This window comes from Lepus europaeus, chromosome 11 (assembly GCF_033115175.1).
Source record: "Lepus europaeus isolate LE1 chromosome 11, mLepTim1.pri, whole genome shotgun sequence".
Taxonomy (NCBI): domain Eukaryota; kingdom Metazoa; phylum Chordata; class Mammalia; order Lagomorpha; family Leporidae; genus Lepus; species Lepus europaeus.
Window position 1 is genome coordinate 2,118,003 of NC_084837.1, and position 21,046 is coordinate 2,139,048.

Genomic DNA, 21,046 nt, shown 5'->3' on the forward strand with positions numbered 1-21,046 from the left:
GTTTCAGAAGGGCTTCAGCACTGACGGAGACGAGTGCTTTGAAGACGACACAGCAGGCTGCTCGTGGCAGCACCCATCCTGGGCTGGGCAGTGGTTTCTTCAGTCAGGCAGTGAGGAAACACTCACTCTCTGAGGAGGCGACACGGCCGCTGGCCTGAACTACGAGTGGAGTGAGTGGGACAGAAACGATCGGGCAAAGGCGAAACTCCGAGGTGGCAGTGAGCAGGCCAGTGTCACTGTCAGGGAAGACAATGGGAATGAGTGGAATGTGCTGGGATGAGGGGCCAAGGTTGCAAAGGGTTCAGGTCTCAGAGGGTTTTGCAAGGCCTCGCAGGAGCTAGGATTTAACTCTTACCAGGGTAAGAAAACATTAGAAGGAGGAAGGCGAAAAAGAACAAGAGAAGGAAGCTTGGGGCTGGGGTCGTGGTGTGACGAGTAAAGCTGCCATGGGCAATGCCAGCAACCCCTATGGGTACCGGTTCATGTCATGGCTGCTCCACTTTCAATCCCGCTCCCTGATAATGTGCCTGGGAAAGCAGTGGAGGATGGTCCAACGTGGGAGACCTGAAAGAAGCTCCTGGCTTCAGCTCAGCCCAGCCCATGCTGTTGCAGCCATTTGGGAATGGAAGATCTTTCTCTCTCTGTAACTATGCCTGTCAAACAAATAAATAAATCTTAAAGAAAAAAGGAAGCTTACAAAAATTAACTATTTAGTCTGGTATCAGACAAATGAATAGCTGTAGTATTTATGAAGCTCATCTGGTAGATTGGGTTTCTGCCATGAACTTTATAGGATCACAGCAAGTTCTTCAACTGTAGTGTAACACAAATCAGAGGACATTCCTCTGAGACGGGGTTACAGCATCCAAACTGAGTACCTATGGCTGGCCCCAAATCCCAAAGTTTATGTAGGTGGTACAACAAAACTTAATTTCCCAGCATCCCACTTGATATTTCACCACTGAAAACCAGTGTACCTCTGCCTTCCTGCCCAGCTTTGTATGGTACAACTCATGACAAAATCCAGGCTTTGACATTAACATGCATTTGAAACCCAGTCAAATTAACTACAGAGAAAAACACTTTTCTGGTCCTAACACAACCAGTCATTCAGGGTAAGTCCACACGTTTCACGTTGAAAGAAAGAAAGAAAAAGCCAGAGACACGCTCAAAGAATAAACAGTGAAGATCAGTTGATACTCACACACACCTGTCCGTGCACCACGAATACCGCAGGCCCATCCTATTTCAATGCTTGCCTCAGACGAAAACGCAAGGATAGAGAAAGCAGTCGAGTGGGCCCTCCTAAGGCATGTCTGCTCTGGTCTGCTCTGACGAGGAACTGCGTGTGGCACCTACTTCCGTCTTCAGGAAGCATTGCAACATTCCCAAGAAACCGCATCACCCAAGCAGCACCACTCCACGAGCTCCGAAGCAGCCATGCAGCCTGGTGACTAGGACGCCCTGTGCCATGCTGGAGAGCCCGGGTTCAACCTCAGCTCCCGATCCGGACTTCAGTTCCCTGCCAACGTGCACCTGGGAGGCATCAGTGACGGCTCAGGTCTCAGCTGCGGGAGGGGGAAAGTGTTCTTTCTCTTGTAAATGAAATCAATTAAATTGGCAGAAATAAAAACCTCCGTGAGTTCTGTAAAACAGACCACAATTCCCCTGAAATGGAGCTGGAGAGGCTGAATGCCAGAAGGCGAGGGCAAAGGAACAGCTGACGCCCAGCCCCAGCGCCTCAGGAGACTCACACATCATCCGTGCACACAGAGACGCGCTGGAGGCACCAGCATTAACGTGCCTCATCTTCTCCTCACTGGCTTCCTCATTTGGGGTGGTGGTGTGGCACAGAAACGTCCCTCCGTCCTTCACAACGTATGTAAGGAGAGTGGAAAGGAGAGGGAACAGGCGCATGGGCCAAGCGACTACTGTACACTGGGTATTTTGTTCTAAATTGTGCACCGTCACATCATTAAAGACAGAGTTTTAGAAGGCAATGGTTAGAACATAAGCTGGAAAGGCAAACAGATTTGGTTTAATCTGCGTCACCTTGGTCACCCACGCTCCTCGGCACACCTGTTTCCTCATACGTACTGTGGGAATGCTACCGTGTGTGAGGAGCAGACAACACGGGTGTGTGATGAACAGCGACGACGTGGTACAGTGTGGGACCGCAGTAACCCTGAAGAACATAAACGGAGGAGCCGGCAGGTGCTGGAATGGAGGGGAGGGGGACACAAGCACCTTGCTCAGGCTAACAGCAGGCAATGCCCTTCACATCACCCACCACTGCTTATTCCTCAAAATTCTAAGAACAAAATGGGGCTCAGTTTCCTGCTGTTTTAAAAGACAGTGTTGGGACCAGTACTGTGGCATAGTGGGTAAAGCCATAGCCTGCAGTGCCGGCATCCCATATGGGCGCTGCTTCAAGTCCTGGCTGCTCCATTTCCTACCCAGCTCCTTGCTACTGTTTCTGGGAAAGCAGTGGAAGATGGCCCAAGGCCTTGGGCCCCTGCACCCACGTGGAAGACCCAGAAGAAGCTCCAGGCTTCTGGCTTCGGATTGCTCTGGCCACTGAGGCCATTTGGGGAATGAACCGCGGATGGAAGACCTCTCTCTCCTTCTGCCTCCTCTGCCTCTCTGTTAACTCTGCCTTTCAAATAAGTAAATCAATCTTTAAAAAAAAAAAAAAAAAGACAGTAGTACTGTTCTAGGTAAGGCTGTCCAGGTTACAGTGAGTGAGAAACCACGTGGTAATGGACGTCAGATCACACACAGATCAAATCATTCCCGGCTGGCGCCGCAGCTCAATAGGCTAATCCTCTGCCTGCGGCACCGGCACACTGGGTTCTAGTCCCAGTCAGGGCGCCAGATTCTGTCGCGGTTGCCCCTCTTCCAGGCTAGCTCTCTGCTGTGGCCAGGGAGTGCAGTGGAGGATGGCCCAGGTGCTTGGGCCCTGCACCCCATGGGAGACCAGGAGAAGCACCTGGCTCCTGCCTTCGGATCAGCGCGCCAGCCACGGCGGCCATTGGAGGGTGAACTAACGGCAAAGGAAGACCTTTCTCTCTGTCTCTCTCCCACTGTCCACTCTGCCTGTCAAAAAAAACAAAAAAACAAAAAAAAATCATTCCCAAGGAATTTCCCAGTTCTCCAAACAAAGGGACACAGGACGTTTTGAAGATTATTATAAACATGCTCTTGTTTAGCCCTAAGTGGTCCATGAGGTACACATTATTTCTTCCCATTTTATTCATGAGGGAGTTGAGGCCCTCAGACGTAGGACAATGGGATTCACCCAAGCCCAGCTTTGCCAGGGAGACGCCTTCCAAGCACCAGTGTCGTCAACCGGCCAAGTGACTGCTCCGGCTGTCACCGCATCAATGAAGCTACACCACCAATACAAAGACCATCATGGGACGCTGAGAAGCGTTTGTGCAGAAGTGGAATTGAAAGGCACGCTTATTTGGAAGTCATGTATAGTTTTTCCACAATACATACATTCCAGCAACTTTTTGAAGACCCTTGTATTAAACTAGTGAGTATGTTTTAACTATTTTTTTTTAAGATTTATTTATTTATTTGAAAGGCAGAGTTGCAGAGAGGCAGAGGCAGACTGAGAGAGACAGAGAAAGGTCTCCCAACCACTGGTCCACTCCCTAGATGGCCACCAACGACCAGGAGCTGCGCTGATCCAAAGCCAAGAACCAGGAGCTTCTTACAGGTCTCTCACGTGGGTGCAGAGGCCCAAGCACTTAGGCCATCTTCCATTGTTTTCCCAGGTCATCAGCAGAGAGCTGGATCAGAAGTAGAGCAGCCGGGTCTCAAACTGGTGCCCACATGAGATGCCAGCTCTGCAGGCAGAGGCTTTACCCACTACGCCACAGTGCCGGCTCCTGCTTTAACTTTAACCTACAAAATTTAAAGTACAAACCTCCTCATGTGCTCTGTATGCAAAAATTCTATCACTAGTTAAGGCATAAAGTACATATTTATTATAAGAGTAAAATGCTGCAAAGTTAGTGACTGAAAACTCTTAATGTTTTATGAAATGTTATAAACAATTTTCAAATGGTCACACAGAGCAACAGCTTGACTATTAAGACAACAGCTTGAAATACAAATATTAAGAGATTACACAAGCTAGGTAACCTCTGTAAGCCAACAAATGTTTATAAAATTCTAAATGGAATGACACAGAACTATAGCTACTTGATTACATTAAAACCCTGGTTTTGATCAACTTTGTTAACTAGCATTCAGAACCTAAAATACATATTGAGTAGAAAAATTTTTAAGAACTTCAGATATCTCATTCCATGTGAGCCACATCTCTCAAGGCAAAGTACTAGCTGTAAAATATCCACACCTTAGAAAAACATTAAAACAGAATGTCAACAATGCTATTTCCTAATTTTTTATAAGGAGAAAAAATGCCCAAAATCACTACAACTATAATGTAAATATACGTGGAAAATGTGTAAGAAAAAAAATTCGGGATCTCCTATACATTTTGTTTTCATTAATCAAAATTCAAAACTGTAAGATCACTTCAAGAACACAAAGCCTTCTAATCTTAAGTGTCTCTGGCCACATCTCAACCACACCTGTCAAAACGACTGTTTCGCAATGCTGACCACTCTCAGCAGTTAAAGGACTTCTGTGGTTCACTAAGCCAAGAATCCTAATATAAGATTTCTTCTAGAAAACATGTTACTGAAAAGCTTTCCTGAATTCTAGTTTTCTACAGTCCAATGAGGATTCCTGACGTTCAGTAGGAAGTATGCACACTGTTTCATAATCCAGCGATGCATACTTGCCCTGAAGCCGGCGAAGCTGAGAAATCAGTGCCCTTCCAGGACTGGTCAGATGTTGGAAACGAGCTATCACATCCCAATACGTGTATCAAATTAGTTATGCTTTACATTATCTCCTACTTATTCTTATACCACAAAACTTCATTCTATCACGGTGATACTCAGTTTTGGCCAACTACTGATTTTAGCCAAAATATTTATTTAACAGGCCTACTTTTCTGCCCTTGCGTAAGGATCACTTCTATTTCTGCTACTAATAAACAGACAAACTTTTCAAGTCATTATTTCTATTCACACATTTTTAAGGAAACTTCAACACTGGCCAAATAAAAATATTGTGCAATGGTCTCTATGGAGTCGGATTTTTTTTTAAGAGAATGGAAGGTGCCAACCAACCAACCCACCCTTAATTTTCCCGTACCTGCATATTAAGCCCCATATGCATTTGGCCAATGTTGTCTCTCACTTAAGGCTACAGTGAAGTCAGCAACAAGTTGTTCCAAAAGCACATGCTGTTGCCATAGAGATCACCTTACCACAGACCAGGCTGTGTCACTTCGCAACTATGGAGAAAAACTCTGCAGAAAATGCTGCAGCATGAACATTACCTGGCCACCTCCACAGGAGCTGCAGGAAGGGACACAAGACACTGGGAATGGTTTTGTGACTGCAACACAGACATGTCCCAACACCTCCTACCCTCCCAGGAAGATCACAGCCCCGTAGCAGCCTGGCTCAGTCTCCTGTTCCAATCTTCCCTAGCTGTGGCCTTCCCTCCACATAGGGGGGACATGCCCACCCATGAGGGTCAGAGGACACTATATGAGAATCTATGCAAAACGCTAGTCCAACACATACGACGAATGGAGACTAGTGCCCCTGTTTCCCACCTAGAGTGATCAGCCTTAGGAAGTTTACTATACAATATTCAGCAAGGTACCAGGTTGCAATCTTGAAATTACTAGTTGAAGGGCTTAAAAAGTTACAAAACAGGGGCCAGCACTGTGGCACAGCAGGTTAACGCCCTGGCCTGAAGTGCCGGCATCCCAATATGGGCACCGGTTTGACTTCCCATGCAGCTCTCTGCTGTGGCCTGGGAAAGCGGTAGAAGATGGCCCAAGTCCTTAGGCCCCTGCACCCACATGCAAGACCCGAAAGAAGCTCCTGGCTCCTGGCTTCAGATCGGCACAGCTCCAGCCACTGCGGCCAACTGGGGAGTGAACCATCAGATAGAAGACCTCTCTCTCTCTGCCTCTCCTCTCTCTGTGTAACTCTGACTTTCAAATAAATAAATAAATCTTTAAAAAAAAAAAAAAGTTACAAAACATCAAAATCCTTAAAGTCATTCAACCAAAAATTTGCACAAAGAGGGGGGGAAAAGATACCTAAAATCAAATCTTTGCATCACATAATCAAATTAATTTGGTTTTAAGACAACAAATGTTATCATGGCTCCTCACACAATTCTATTGATAAAGCTGAAAATCACCTGAAGACAGTCTGTGATGATGGCAACTCACTAATGTCATGGCCCTGGGCGAGCTGCTTGGCCTCTCTGGGTGTCTCCTCCTGTGCAGTGCTACTGAGCGGCCAGCCGAGAGCTTGCACACAGAACAAATGGAAAACACAGTGCCGTGTGTAACAAAAGCAGGTATTCATACTCAGTAAATGTCAGCGCCTTCCCAGCACCTCTAGCCCTACCCATCTCCACCATCTCACCTTTTCCAAAACACACAGACCCATACATCAAAGTGACAGGTCAGGCAGATGGACAGATGGGCAGAGAGCCAGATGGTTATTACTTGGAAGAAGTTATGTCTGCCCCATCCTTTCCCCGATAAGCAAAAGAAAGGCTCCAAAAACTTACTTTGCACCGTATGTGCTATGGAGGACCATTTAAAAGGACCCTAAAATGCAATTGCTATATTTATAGAATATCTTGCTCCAGAGCACTCGGTTCAGCCGTGAAATAGGTACACTGGAGGAGCTGCTCTGGAGTCTGACTCTGAATCTAGGTTTAAGTGCAAGTGTCTCAAAGAAGGAACAGAGAACCGAACAGGCAGTCACACGTGTCACAGCAGCTCTACCGCTGTCCACACTGCCTCCCCCAGGAAACTCAGAAAACACTCACTTCAGAAAGGCCGTCCGAGGCTGGGATAAAACGACAACTGCAACACAGCAACCGTGGTTTCTAGTGCAGTGAGGTCATTCGACAAACAAAGATTTGTTGAACAGTCACTAAAAATGAGATAAAGTTTATGAGGGCAAATTCTTTAAAACCAGCTCCTAGGGCGGCTGAAACGTTTCCGCACTGCTCTGACAACGCTCCAGAGAGCAGCCCTGCGAGCGCCGGCTTCTGCGGAGCACGGCACCTCGCGAACGAGTCTGTGCGGCCGGGAGCCCCTGGCGCCACCAGGCTGTCAGCTTCAGCCTTGCAGCACGTCCAGCGCCCCGCTGACTGCACTGGGACATCTGGAACCCTTAACACGCAGGGACATCCAAGAACTGCCCACAACACTTCAGGACCTTGGCAACCTTCCTTTAATGCATGAAAGATTGGTCAGGCATGAAAGGCAAACAGAGGAAAGGGTAGCAACAGATAACACTGACGTCAGTCCCCGAGTTACGCCCTCACCACAGGTTCTCATCTGTGTCTCAGAGCACCTCTGACTCTCGCCAGGCAACAAACAAATCCACGGAGTGAGCACACCGCACAGCTTCACGGAGGCCCCGGACTCCAAACCACCAACCCATCTGGCCTCCCTGACCAGTCGCTTCGGCAGACACTCTCCATCAATCAGCTGAGATGAGTTCCACTCCAGTGAACTCTGATCTCACTAATGGCGTCACCATGCAAGAAAACTTACCAGCCAGTGAGCTCTGTGATGGAGGCATGACAGGCACCATCTAGCACAGAGGACATGCGTGGACTCAGGCTGGATGGGTAACTTCCTCCCAGTTACACGGGCCACAAGTGAAGAGACAGCTCTCGGGCCCTCAGTCTCTGTTCACACTCAAGTACTGACAGCTTCTCCACCTGCTCCACAGAGCTGAATGACACACAGGCCCTGGTTTTTCTGCTCAGGCAGAATGGACGGCACCACTCACCGACAGTCATCACGTCACAGAAGGCACACGGAGTGGGGCTCACCAGTCAGGCCACAGCCGGGTCTGGCTGTGCACTACAGCAAACCTGGTGGGCCCGGTATCCTGGGGCTGGGACTTCTCAGGTGAGACTGGTAACATCTCATCCAGAGTCAAATTCAGTTACCATGTACTTCCATACACACAACTGAAGATCAAAAGAGAAACTACAGCAAGTGGGCAGGAAGTCCACAAAATCTCCCCCTTCCCTGTCACTGAACAGTCAGTGAAGGGCAACAGCCGGGGAACAGAGCAAAGGAACCCTCAGAAGCATCCCAAAGGGCTGTCACGACCGGCTGGGCTGAGTATCCACGTCAAGTCTCTAAAGACCCAGGTGTTAGAGACCCCATCTGCAGTCGAGAGCAGCAACTCAGTTTTCACACAGAATGAGACTCGCTTTATCAATGGATTGCCAACCAAAATCAGCCCTGGCCACAAACTGCACCGTCTCCCACCCCACCCCCACCCCCACCCCCAATTTTGAAAGTAAGCAAAAACAAGGCAAAGCAGCCAGGAATTAAAATAGCAAATGTATTTTAGAATACATTTGTATGTAGAATACAAAAGGGTTAAATGAAGTTGACTTTTCAGAAGATTAGAATGCAAATAATTTCTCAATAAAAATATACACAGGCACACTTCAATTTCATATTTGTTGAACAGAAGTGATACAAGAAACAGGCCTTACTCAGAAAAATATGCATTACAACTTCTGCCTATGGGTTCGAGGCAGAACCTTGTTAGAAATCCAGGCGTGGGCTGGCCCTGGCCAGCCTCTCAGCAGATCGGGCCTCTGTTTCTGGCCCTGCTACTTCTTACCCAAGTCCAGTCACTTCATCAGTCCAGCGCCTGTTACAGATGATCTCCCCTTGTTAAGGCTGGATTGGCCCACTGCATGGATACTGTATGCCCGTTTATCTGCTAAAAGATATTTAGCCTGTTTCTATCTTTTGTCTATGTGTAAGTTTTTTTTAAAAAATGACAAATGATCATTATAAACAGTTACACAGTAAAATTTGATTTAGATACATTTAATGTAGAAAGATTAAATTAGTTAATTAACAAATCTATCACCTCACCTACTAATTTTTTTCTGTAGCATGACTATTTAAAATCTTCCTCTAGCAGTTTTCAAGTATAAAATTATTCTGACCCACGTGACAACGTGGATGCAGCTAACACTGTGCCATGGGAACCAGCCAAGAACGGGACAAACGCTGCACAACCCCCATGAAGGAGGAACCCTGAACAGAGCTGACCGGGGCTGGCATGAAGAGGCTGCGCTGGGAGACGGTCCTTCACGGGGTACCATTTCTAGACAGGGCCATGAGATGGGCACTAAAAGAGGTCAGACCAGTCAGTCTTACACATATTTTACCACAATAAACCCTTTATGGCTGAAATTCTAGCGCAGTCTACAGGTATCACAGTAAGACAAGGGATTTAGTGGAATCACCTCCCTCCCATGGTGCACATGCCGGCTGTGACTCGGCACCTGCTCGCGGCTTCAGCCCAGGACAGCACAGGAGGGCCCACCTCAGAGTCCTCCAGGAGTTCCCTGGAGACTCCTCAGGTTCTCCCTGACCCACCTCTCTTCACAGGGAGCCGGGTGGCCTGCCCACACGTGACAGGGCAGCACTCTAAAGCACACGAAGATCCCCAAGAACAAGCGCTCTCCAGTTTCCTTAGAGCCGTGCTGCAGTGACCGCCGTGTGCCGGCGGCGGTCCTTCATCGACTGTGCTTCCAAACTCAGGCCAGAAAGCAAATCCAGAGAAGTGCATCTGAGCTCCCAGCAGCGGGCCACAGTTAGCTGCTTCACATGCTGAACGAGGCCACGCAATCACCAGCCAGAGGGGCTGAGGGGAGGAGTGGAACACCTGGGTGCCGGGACAGCGTCAGCACGGAAGTCAGGTGTCCGCAGAGCATTCTCTGCCAGGAGCCTCTGTCTGTCCTGACTGGAGAAGCGTACACAGGGCAGTGATGTGAAAAAAAGGTCTCCTGACCGCACTGTGCGCTGAGCTCCCTCCTTGGTCCTTCCAGACCACCCAACTCAACCCAAGGATTTGGGAATAAACTCTGCTCACTACGAAAGAACACGGATCCTGCGGGGTTTATTCTTGCTCAGATCATCTGGTGGAGCAGATGATGACGACCATAAAACTAATAGAAAGGCATCCAACGAGAGAAACTTCCGAAACTCCTGCCTTTTGTAAATTTTCCAGTGAGAAATGTTGGCTGTTTTAATGCATTTACTTTTCTGTTTATAAAACAAAAACTCTTTCAACTTCCTAAAAGTCTTCCACCAAATTTTTCCTCAAGGAGTCAGAACATGAACTACTGAACCCACAGACAGATGGAGTTCCTGCTGCCCATCTCCAGGACAACTCCTGTGCCATGTACTGCACTCACACAAAGAGAACCCCACTCTCGATTCCATTCACAGAAACACACTCAACTGACGCCAAACCAAAACTTAACAGCATGGCACACTTTCTGTATGCAATTAAAATAGGAACATACTGGTTTCTAATTCACTCTTTCACATCAAGGAGACATAGTGAAGAAAATACATGGCACAGACGACTTTCCTGTTGTATTCAACCAGGATAAACTACACACACAGGTAATGTTACAGACAAGACTCATTCTGAGTTTTCAGAAACTATAAGAGGTAACAAGCAGCGAAAGCAAGGAGGCAGGGAGGGACCAAGTGGCAGGAGGATGACGCACAGTTGTCTCTCGGCAATGATCTGGACGGCAGGAGCAGGTTCACGCACTTGCAGCTGGGTGGGCACAGGGCAATGGTTTTGATTGGTGGCAGCGCACGCGGAGCTGCCGGGCCGGCACCACTCTGAGTCAGGGGTGGGGCTGGCAAGGAGAGGAGGGGAGCAGAAAAGAGCACTCACTGGGTGAGAAGCTGGTGCAGCTGGTGATACCCTCGCTCCAAGGCCAAGCTCACAGGTGTCGCCCCTTCCTGGTTGTGGATACTGAGAGCTCCGCGGCCACCTGGCTTCTGCAGCAGGAACCATGTCAACCTCAGCAGTCCCAGGCGCACAGCGAAATGCATCAACGTCTCACGGGGGCCAGCATCTGTCAGCAGGAAGGACGTGAGAGTCAGAAGAGGAGAACACACCAACAGAGGAGCCATCAGCCACACCCACCTCCTCCTGCACACCAACAGAGGAGCCGTCAGCCACACCACCTCCTCCTGCACACCAACAGAGGAGTCAGCCACACCACCTCCTCCTGCACACCAACAGAGGAGCAGTCAGCCACACCACCTCCACCTGCACACCAACAGAGGAGCCGTCAGCCACACCCACCTCCTCCTGTACACCAACAGAGGAGCAGTCAGCCACACCACCTCCTCCTGTATACCAACAGAGGAGCCGTCAGCCACACCCACCTCCTCCTGCACACCAACAGAGGAGCAGTCAGCCACACCACCTCCTCCTGTATACCAACAGAGGAGCCGTCAGCCACACCCACCTCCTCCTGCACACCAACAGAGGAGCCGTCAGCCACACCCACCTCCTCCTGCACACCAACAGAGGAGCAGTCAGCCACACCACCTCCTCCACCTGCACACCAACAGAGGAGCCGTCAGCCACACCACCTCCTCCTGCACACCAACAGAGGAGCAGTCAGCCACACCACCTCCTCCTGCACACCAACAGAGGAGCAGTCAGCCACACCACCTCCTCCTGCACACCAACAGAACAGTCAGCCCCACCACCTCCTCCTGCACACCAACAGAGCAGTCAGCCACACCCACCTCCTCCTGCACACCAACAGAGGAGCAGTCACCACACCACCTCCTCCTGCACACCAACAGAGGAGCAGTCAGCCACACCACCTCCTCCTGCACACCAACAGAGGAGTGAGCCACACCACCTCCTCCTGCACACCAACAGAGGAGCCGTCAGCCACACCCACCTCCTCCTGTACACCAACAGAGGAGTGAGCCACACCACCTCCTCCTGCACACCAACAGAGGAGCCGTCAGCCACACCCACCTCCTCCTGCACACCAACAGAACAGTCAGCCACACCACCTCCTCCTGCACACCAACAGAGGAGCAGTCAGCCACACCACCTCCTCCTGTACACCAACAGAGGAGTGAGCCACACCACCTCCTCCTGCACACCAACAGAGGAGCAGTCAGCCACACCACCTCCTCCTGCACACCAACAGAGGAGCCGTCAGCCACACCCACCTCCTCCTGCACACCAACAGAGGAGCAGTCAGCCACACCACCTCCTCCTGCACACCAACAGAGGAGCAGTCAGCCACACCACCTCCTCCTGCACACCAACAGAGGAGCAGTCAGCCACACCCACCTCCTCCTGTACACCAACAGAGGAGCAGTCAGCCACACCACCTCCTCCTGCACACCAACAGAGGAGCAGTCAGCCACACCACCTCCTCCTGCACACCAACAGAGGAGCCGTCAGCCACACCCACCTCCTCCTGTACACCAACAGAGGAGTGAGCCACACCACCTCCTCCTGCACACCAACAGAGGAGCCGTCAGCCACACCCACCTCCTCCTGCACACCAACAGAGGAGCAGTCAGCCACACCCACCTCCTCCTGTACACCAACAGAGGAGCAGTCAGCCACACCACCTCCTCCTGTATACCAACAGAGGAGCCGTCAGCCACACCCACCTCCTCCTGCACACCAACAGAGGAGCAGTCAGCCACACCACCTCCTCCACCTGCACACCAACAGAGGAGCCGTCAGCCACACCACCTCCTCCTGCACACCAACAGAGGAGCAGTCAGCCACACCACCTCCTCCTGCACACCAACAGAGGAGTCAGCCCCACCACCTCCTCCTGCACACCAACAGAGGAGCCGTCAGCCACACCACCTCCTCCTGCACACCAACAGAGGAGCAGTCAGCCACACCACCTCCTCCTGCACACCAACAGAGGAGCAGTCAGCCACACCACCTCCTCCTGCACACCAACAGAGGAGCAGTCACCACACCACCTCCTCCTGCACACCAACAGAGGAGCAGTCAGCCACACCACCTCCTCCTGTACACCAACAGAGGAGTGAGCCACACCACCTCCTCCTGCACACCAACAGAGGAGCCGTCAGCCACACCCACCTCCTCCTGCACACCAACAGAGGAGCAGTCAGCCACACCACCTCCTCCTGCACACCAACAGAACAGTCAGCCACACCACCTCCTCCTGCACACCAACAGAGGAGCCGTCAGCCACACCCACCTCCTCCTGTACACCAACAGAGGAGCAGTCAGCCACACCACCTCCTCCTGCACACCAACAGAGGAGCCGTCAGCCACACCCACCTCCTCCTGTACACCAACAGAGGAGTGAGCCACACCACCTCCTCCTGCACACCAACAGAGGAGCCGTCAGCCACACCCACCTCCTCCTGCACACCAACAGAGGAGCAGTCAGCCACACCCACCTCCTCCTGTACACCAACAGAGGAGCAGTCAGCCACACCACCTCCTCCTGTATACCAACAGAGGAGCCGTCAGCCACACCCACCTCCTCCTGCACACCAACAGAGGAGCCGTCAGCCACACCACCTCCTCCTGCACACCAACAGAGGAGCAGTCAGCCACACCACCTCCTCCTGCACACCAACAGAGGAGTCAGCCCCACCACCTCCTCCTGCACACCAACAGAGGAGCCGTCAGCCACACCACCTCCTCCTGCACACCAACAGAGGAGCAGTCAGCCACACCACCTCCTCCTGCACACCAACAGAGGAGCAGTCAGCCACACCACCTCCTCTTGCACACCAACAGAGGAGCAGTCAGCCACACCACCTCCTCCTGCACACCAACAGAGGAGTGAGCCACACCCACCTCCTCCTGCACACCAACAGAGGAGTCAGCCACACCACCTCCTCCTGCACACCAACAGAGGAGCCGTCAGCCACACCCACCTCCTCCTGTACACCAACAGAGGAGTGAGCCACACCACCTCCTCCTGCACACCAACAGAGGAGCCGTCAGCCACACCACCTCCTCCTGCACACCAACAGAACAGTCAGCCACACCACCTCCTCCTGCACACCAACAGAGGAGCAGTCAGCCACACCACCTCCACCTGTACACCAACAGAGGAGTGAGCCACACCACCTCCTCCTGCACACCAACAGAGGAGCCGTCAGCCACACCCACCTCCTCCTGCACACCAACAGAGGAGCAGTCAGCCACACCACCTCCTCCTGCACACCAACAGAGGAGCAGTCAGCCACACCACCTCCTCCTGCACACCAACAGAGGAGTCAGCCACACCACCTCCTCCTGCACACCAACAGAGGAGCAGTCACCACACCACCTCCTCCTGCACACCAACAGAGGAGCAGTCAGCCACACCACCTCCTCCTGCACACCAACAGAGGAGTGAGCCACACCCACCTCCTCCTGCACACCAACAGAGGAGTCAGCCACACCACCTCCTCCTGCACACCAACAGAGGAGCCGTCAGCCACACCCACCTCCTCCTGTACACCAACAGAGGAGTGAGCCACACCACCTCCTCCTGCACACCAACAGAGGAGCCGTCAGCCACACCACCTCCTCCTGCACACCAACAGAGGAGCAGTCAGCCACACCACCTCCTCCTGCACACCAACAGAGGAGCAGTCAGCCACACCACCTCCTCCTGCACACCAACAGAGGAGCAGTCAGCCACACCACCTCCTCCTGCACACCAACAGAGGAGCAGTCAGCCACACCACCTCCACCTGTACACCAACAGAGGAGCAGTCAGCCACACCACCTCCTCCTGCACACCAACAGAGGAGCAGTCAGCCACACCACCTCCTCCTGCACACCAACAGAGCAGTCAGCCACACCCACCTCCACCTGCACACCAACAGAGGAGCAGTCAGCCACACCACCTCCTCCTGTATACCAACAGAGGAGCAGTCAGCCACACCACCTCCTCCTGCACACCAACAGAGGAGCCGTCAGCCACACCCACCTCCTCCTGCACACCAACAGAGGAGCAGTCAGCCACACCACCTCCACCTGCACACCAACAGAGGAGCAGTCAGCCACACCACCTCCACCTGCACACCAACAGAGGAGTCAGCCACACCACCTCCTCCTGCACACCAACAGAGGAGCAGTCACCACACCACCTCCTCCTGCACACCAACAGAGGAGCAGTCACCACACCACCTCCTCCTGCACACCAACAGAGGAGCAGTCACCACACCACCTCCTCCTGCACACCAACAGAGGAGTCAGCCACACCACCTCCTCCTGCACACCAACAGAGGAGCAGTCAGCCACACCCACCTCACCTGCCCGAGGCCCCGAAGTGCAGCTCAACACCTCAGGAACCTCTTCATCACGCTAGCAAGGTCACCTCGACAGGAGAGCAAAATGAAGCAAGGAAACAGCATGGGAAGCAAGACCTTCCACAGGAAAGCCCTCCATTTCTGCGTTCTGACGTCATACACCGTCAGCCACTCCCACAGGAAAGCCCTCCATTTCTGTATACTGAGTTCATACACCGTCAGCCACTCCCACAGGAAAGCCCTCCATTTCTGTATACTGAGTTAATACACCCGTCAGCCACTCCCACAGGAAAGCCCTCCATTTCTGCGTTCTGACGTCATACACCCGTCAGCCACTCCCCACAGGAAAGCCCTCCATTTCCGCGTTCTGACGTCATACACCCGTCAGCCACTCCCACAGGAAAGCCCTCCATTTCTGCGTTCTGACGTCATACACCGTCAGCCACTCCCACAGGAAAGCCCTCCATTTCTGTATACTGAGTTAATACACCCGTCAGCCACTCCCACAGGAAAGCCCTCCATTTCTGCGTTCTGACGTCATACACCCGTCAGCCACTCCCACAGGAAAGCCCTCCATTTCTGTATACTGAGTTCATACACCGTCAGCCACTCCCACAGGAAAGCCCTCCATTTCTGCGTTCTGACGTCATACACCCGTCAGCCACTCCCCACAGGAAAGCCCTCCATTTCTGCGTTCTGACGTCATACACCCGTCAGCCACTCCCACAGGAAAGCCCTCCATTTCTGCGTTCTGACGTCATACACCCGTCAGCCACTCCCACAGGAAAGCCCTCCATTTCTGTATACTGAGTTCATACACCGTCAGCCACTCCCACAGGAAAGCCCTCCATTTCTGCGTTCTGACGTCATACACCCGTCAGCCACTCCCACAGGAAAGCCCTCCATTTCTGCGTTCTGAGTTCATACACCCGTCAGCCACTCCCACAGGAAAGCCCTCCATTTCTGCGTTCTGACGTCATACACCCGTCAGCCACTCCCACAGGAAAGCCCTCCATTTCTGCGTTCTGACGTCATGCACCCGTCAGCCACTCCCACAGGAAAGCCCTCCATTTCTGGGTTCTGGCGTCATACACCCGTCAGCCACTCCCACAGGAAAGCCCTCCATTTCCGCGTTCTGACGTCATACACCCGTCAGCCACTCCCACAGGAAAGCCCTCCATTTCTGGGTTCTGACGTCATAAACCCGTCAGCCACTCCCACAGGAAAGCCCTCCATTTCTGTATACTGAGTTCATACACCGTCAGCCACTCCCACATAAAGCACGCCATTTCTGTATTCTGAGTTCATACACCCGTCAGCCACTCCCACAGGAAAGCCCTCCATTTCTGGGTTCTGGCGTCATACACCCGTCAGCCACTCCCACAGGAAAGCCCTCCATTTCTGCGTTCTGACGTCATACACCCGTCAGCCACTCCCACAGGAAAGCCCTCCATTTCTGCGTTCTGACGTCATACACCCGTCAGCCACTCCCACAGGAAAGCCCTCCATTTCTGCGTTCTGACGTCATACACCCGTCAGCCACTCCCACAGGAAAGCCCTCCATTTCTGCGTTCTGAGTTCATACACCCGTCAGCCACTCCCACAGGAAAGCCCTCCATTTCTGGGTTCTGATGTCAGACACCCGTCAGCCACTCCCACAGGAAAGCCCTCCATTTCTGGGTTCTGATGTCATACACCCGTCAGCCACTCCCACAGGAAAGCCCTCCATTTCTGCGTTCTGACGTCATACACCCGTCAGCCACTCCCACAGGAAAGCCCTCCATTTCTGTATACTGAGTTCATACACCGTCAGCCACTCCCACAGGAAAGCCCTCCATTTCCGCGTTCTGACGTCATACACCCGTCAGCCACTCCCACAGGAAAGCCCTCCATTTCTGCGTTCTGACGTCATACACCCGTCAGCCACTCCCACAGGAAAGCCCTCCATTTCTGGGTTCTGATGTCATACACCCGTCAGCCACTCCCACAGGAAAGCCCTCCATTTCTGTATATTGAGTTCATACACCGTCAGCCACTCCCACAGGAAAGCCCTCCATTTCTGGGTTCTGGCGTCATGCACCCGTCAGCCACTCCCACAGGAAAGCCCTCCATTTCTGCGTTCTGACGTCATACACCGTCAGCCACTCCCACAGGAAAGCCCTCCATTTCTGCGTTCTGACGTCATACACCCGTCAGCCACTCCCACAGGAAAGCCCTCCATTTCTGCGTTCTGACGTCATACACCCGTCAGCCACTCCCACATAAAGCACGCCATTTCTGCGTTCTGACGTCATACACCCGTCAGCCACTCCCACATAAAGCACGCCATTTCTGTATTCTGAGTTCATACACCGTCAGCCACTCCCACAGGAAAGCCCTCCATTTCTGGGTTCTGGCGTCATACACCCGTCAGCCACTCCCACAGGAAAGCCCTCCATTTCTGCGTTCTGACGTCATGCACCCGTCAGCCACTCCCACAGGAAAGCCCTCCATTTCTGCGTTCTGACGTCATGCACCCGTCAGCCACTCCCACAGGAAAGCCCTCCATTTCTGGGTTCTGATGTCATACACCCGTCAGCCACTCCCACAGGAAAGCCCTCCATTTCTGCGTTCTGACGTCATGCACCCTTCGGCCAATCTCACCAGGCAGTGTCTAAGAGTGCCCCTCTCACACACTTCTCCTGAACGAGGAAGAAACAGAGTGACTGTGGAAGTGTACCCAGCCCCACTACAGGGGGATGCAGGAGGAAGAGCTGTCACACCCAGATGGGTGTGCGCTGAGGGGTTTAATTACTGTCAACAGAACACAAACAGGAGCTGGCCAGTCACACACTAAGAACAGGTTCTGCCTGTTAGGTACCCACAGCTCTTTTCAACTCCTTCACATTAAGGGCAATCAAACAGCTGGCACTGTCAGCTCTTTGTTTAAAGAGAGAAGGAAAGGGGTCTTCGGGGGTAAGGAAAACGAAGACAATGCACTGATGCCTTCAGAGAGGAAAACGCAGGCCTGCGTGTAACTCACTTGGAACGAAGGCTCCTTCGTGGTGTTAATGAGTCCAAGTGGGGAGAAGAGAGGTGCTGCCGAGCCAGACAACTCTGCTCTGCCGTGGCACTGACCAGCTGGTGACCTGGACGACTCTGCTGACCTCCCTCCCTCCCAGCGTTCCCACGGCCAACGTGAGGAGGCAGGTGAAACGCCAGCGCAGTGCCTGGCGGGAATGGGTACTCACTAAGTACTGGTTCCCCTCCCTGCTCTCTACCCTGTCCTCCTGGTCTTCAAAATCACCTTCTAGGTTGACTAGCATCAATCTCTATGTCAACCATCTGCTTGTGCCCAATCTGTGACAACAGGATCTAATGCCACCGTAGACCACCGCTGACACCCAGCGAGCCCCGAGGCTGTGCCTGCACCATCCTGGGACTTGAGGCTGCCCTGGAGTCTTGCCTGCCTCTCCTCTCACGTTCAGGCCTCGATGCCTCCACTGAGCACACTCAGGCTCTCAGGCTGCGGGTTTTCCTCACTCAGCAACCCTCAGGTGCCGCTAAGTGTGACAACCACAACGGGACTGAAAGCATGCCTGAAGCTGGGATTTTACACGGATCTGCACTGCCCAGTGTCACCTGTGTATTAATCCATTCTCCCCATTTCCAAAGTAAATTTCCTTGGCAGAAAAATCTGTTTCTTATTTTATATTTTCCCTATAGAATCTCTCTCTCTCTCTCTCTCTCTCTCTCTCTCACACACACACACACACACACACACACACACACACCAATGTTCAGGATGATCAAATAGAGGCACACGGCTGGAAAAAACGGAATGCCCCAGAAGACACAATTACATATACTGGTACAAACTTTGATAGTCAATACCGCTGAGAAGGTGGGCAAGGGAGAACCCCACAAAGATCCAATATCACCATCTACTGGTGCCTGCAGTCACTCACAAGCATGGGCACAGCCTTACCAAACCAGAAGCGCTAATAACGCACTGACTGACCCAGAAATGGGACTCTGGAGGCTGGCTGATTCCAGACTCACTGGCACGCCTCTCTAAGGCACGGCCTCTGCAGTCCCCCTGCCCTTTCGTCTTGTACTTGCTGAGTCAGCTTGGCAGCAGGAGCTCAAGATGGGCAGAGTCCAACAAGAAGGCCATGCACCGCTCAGAAGCCAGCAGGTGAGGCTCCTCCGGACATGACGTGCCCGCACCATGACAGCTGTGTTGCAGCTATACGGGAAGTCCCTAAGCAGCTCATGAAGCAGGGTGGCTACCCTGGGCAGACGGAAGGCTCTGGAAGCAGCGAGTCCGCCATGGACAGCCTGCCGCTCCCAGAGGGCCTCCTCCCAACCGTGTGCAGACAACAGCGCTGCCGAGACCTTCCCTCCTGCCCTGTGAGTCTCGCACTTGCTCAGCCCAGCCCCACAACCCACACAGCCAGTCTGACAGTTTCCTGCTGCTCCCTGACTGATGCCCTCATTAAACCCATCTTCTCCCTGCTGCTTCCTCTCTACTTTCATAACAGATCTGATTTCTTCAATCATTTAAAAGACAAATGGAAAATCTCATCTCAGTTTCTCTTTGGTTTCTTAAGGAAAATCACGAGTAGAGAGTGGTCCATCTGAATACTCTTGATGCTCTCCCTGTCCTTCAGGCTGTGATGCTACACCACAGGACCCCACTGTGCAGCTGCCCCTTTAACCAGCCTGGGAAAGGCCTCCATGCAGGCCTCACTTCCACCCGCAGAGCTGCCCCTTTAACCAGCCTGGGAAAGGCCTCCACGTAGGCCTCACTTCCACCTGCACTCTCAGATGGGCAGAAAGATCAGCAGGCAGGCAGCGTTGTGCACCTCCCACAAGGCTCTGCCTTTTCCAACCCATCAGCCGCCTCAGACAACAAAACCACTCGAATTCTGGGAGCCGCACAACCACAAAGGATGGCGTGGACTTTCCTACCTGTCAATCCATGCCAAAACTCTGTGTGAGTCCTAGTGGGACTCATCTCCCCACACGACCCTGCATAGGGAAGGAAGACACTCAGCAGGCCACTGGAGAAAACGGGCTCTTGGAAAAGTGAGACTTTTCTGCTCACAACAGGGCCAAGTTTTGGGAAGCAATGGAGCCTCCAGGAACCAATGCCCTGCCGCTACTGTCCCTGCCCGTCCTGCACAAGATGGTATTAATCCATGGCCCAGAAAAAAAAACACTAGCAGTCTTTTTATAGTCTATTCTTTTATTTTTGGTAGTGATGACAGCTGAAAACAGTACATAATGGTAGCTAAGGAAACCCTTCCCTGAGCACTCTACAAGGGAGGTGGGCACTGCTCTCCAGACAGCCGTGGCCACAGAGCAGCGTCAGATGTGTGGCACGAGAGACCAGGCTGGCGGGGCTCTCAAACCTGCAGCCCTCTCTCCACCACTTTCCCCCAAGAAGCTCCTCCTTGTTTTCTGTGGAGCAAGTCGCCTGTGAGTTACGCTAATCACTACTGCACCAGGGTCTTCTGGGAAAAGAGTCTGCTTCACCAGTTCCCACCCTTAGCAGCCAGGGGGAGACCTGGGAAGCCCAGAGCAGGAGGCCGTGCCCGCCTACCTCTCCCTCCACCCACAGGAGGACACCTCCTAGCTACGCTGAAGACAGGATGTGGCGACAAGCACGGAGCAGAGGCTTTCCTACCCAGGGTTAGAGCACCAGGAAGGACAAACACAGACAACGCCCTCACACTGCCCTGAGCTGCCACACCCTCTCTGGCTTTGTACCTGAGAGGTTACTGGACACTGGTCATAGGTACG

The 21,046-nt window shown here is 52.5% G+C and overlaps 1 protein-coding gene across 7 annotated transcripts in view; it reads right to left on the reverse strand.

The window, feature by feature from the left end:
- Positions 1–21,046, reverse strand: part of AKAP13 (A-kinase anchoring protein 13) — a 326,203-nt gene that overhangs the window by 181,285 nt on the left and 123,872 nt on the right. For all 7 annotated transcript variants that reach the window (XM_062204924.1, XM_062204923.1, XM_062204920.1 and 4 more), the window contains exon 5: positions 10,869–11,052. In XM_062204924.1, coding sequence (XP_062060908.1) covers positions 10,869–11,052 — 184 coding nt within the window. The remainder of the gene's footprint in view (positions 1–10,868; positions 11,053–21,046) is intronic.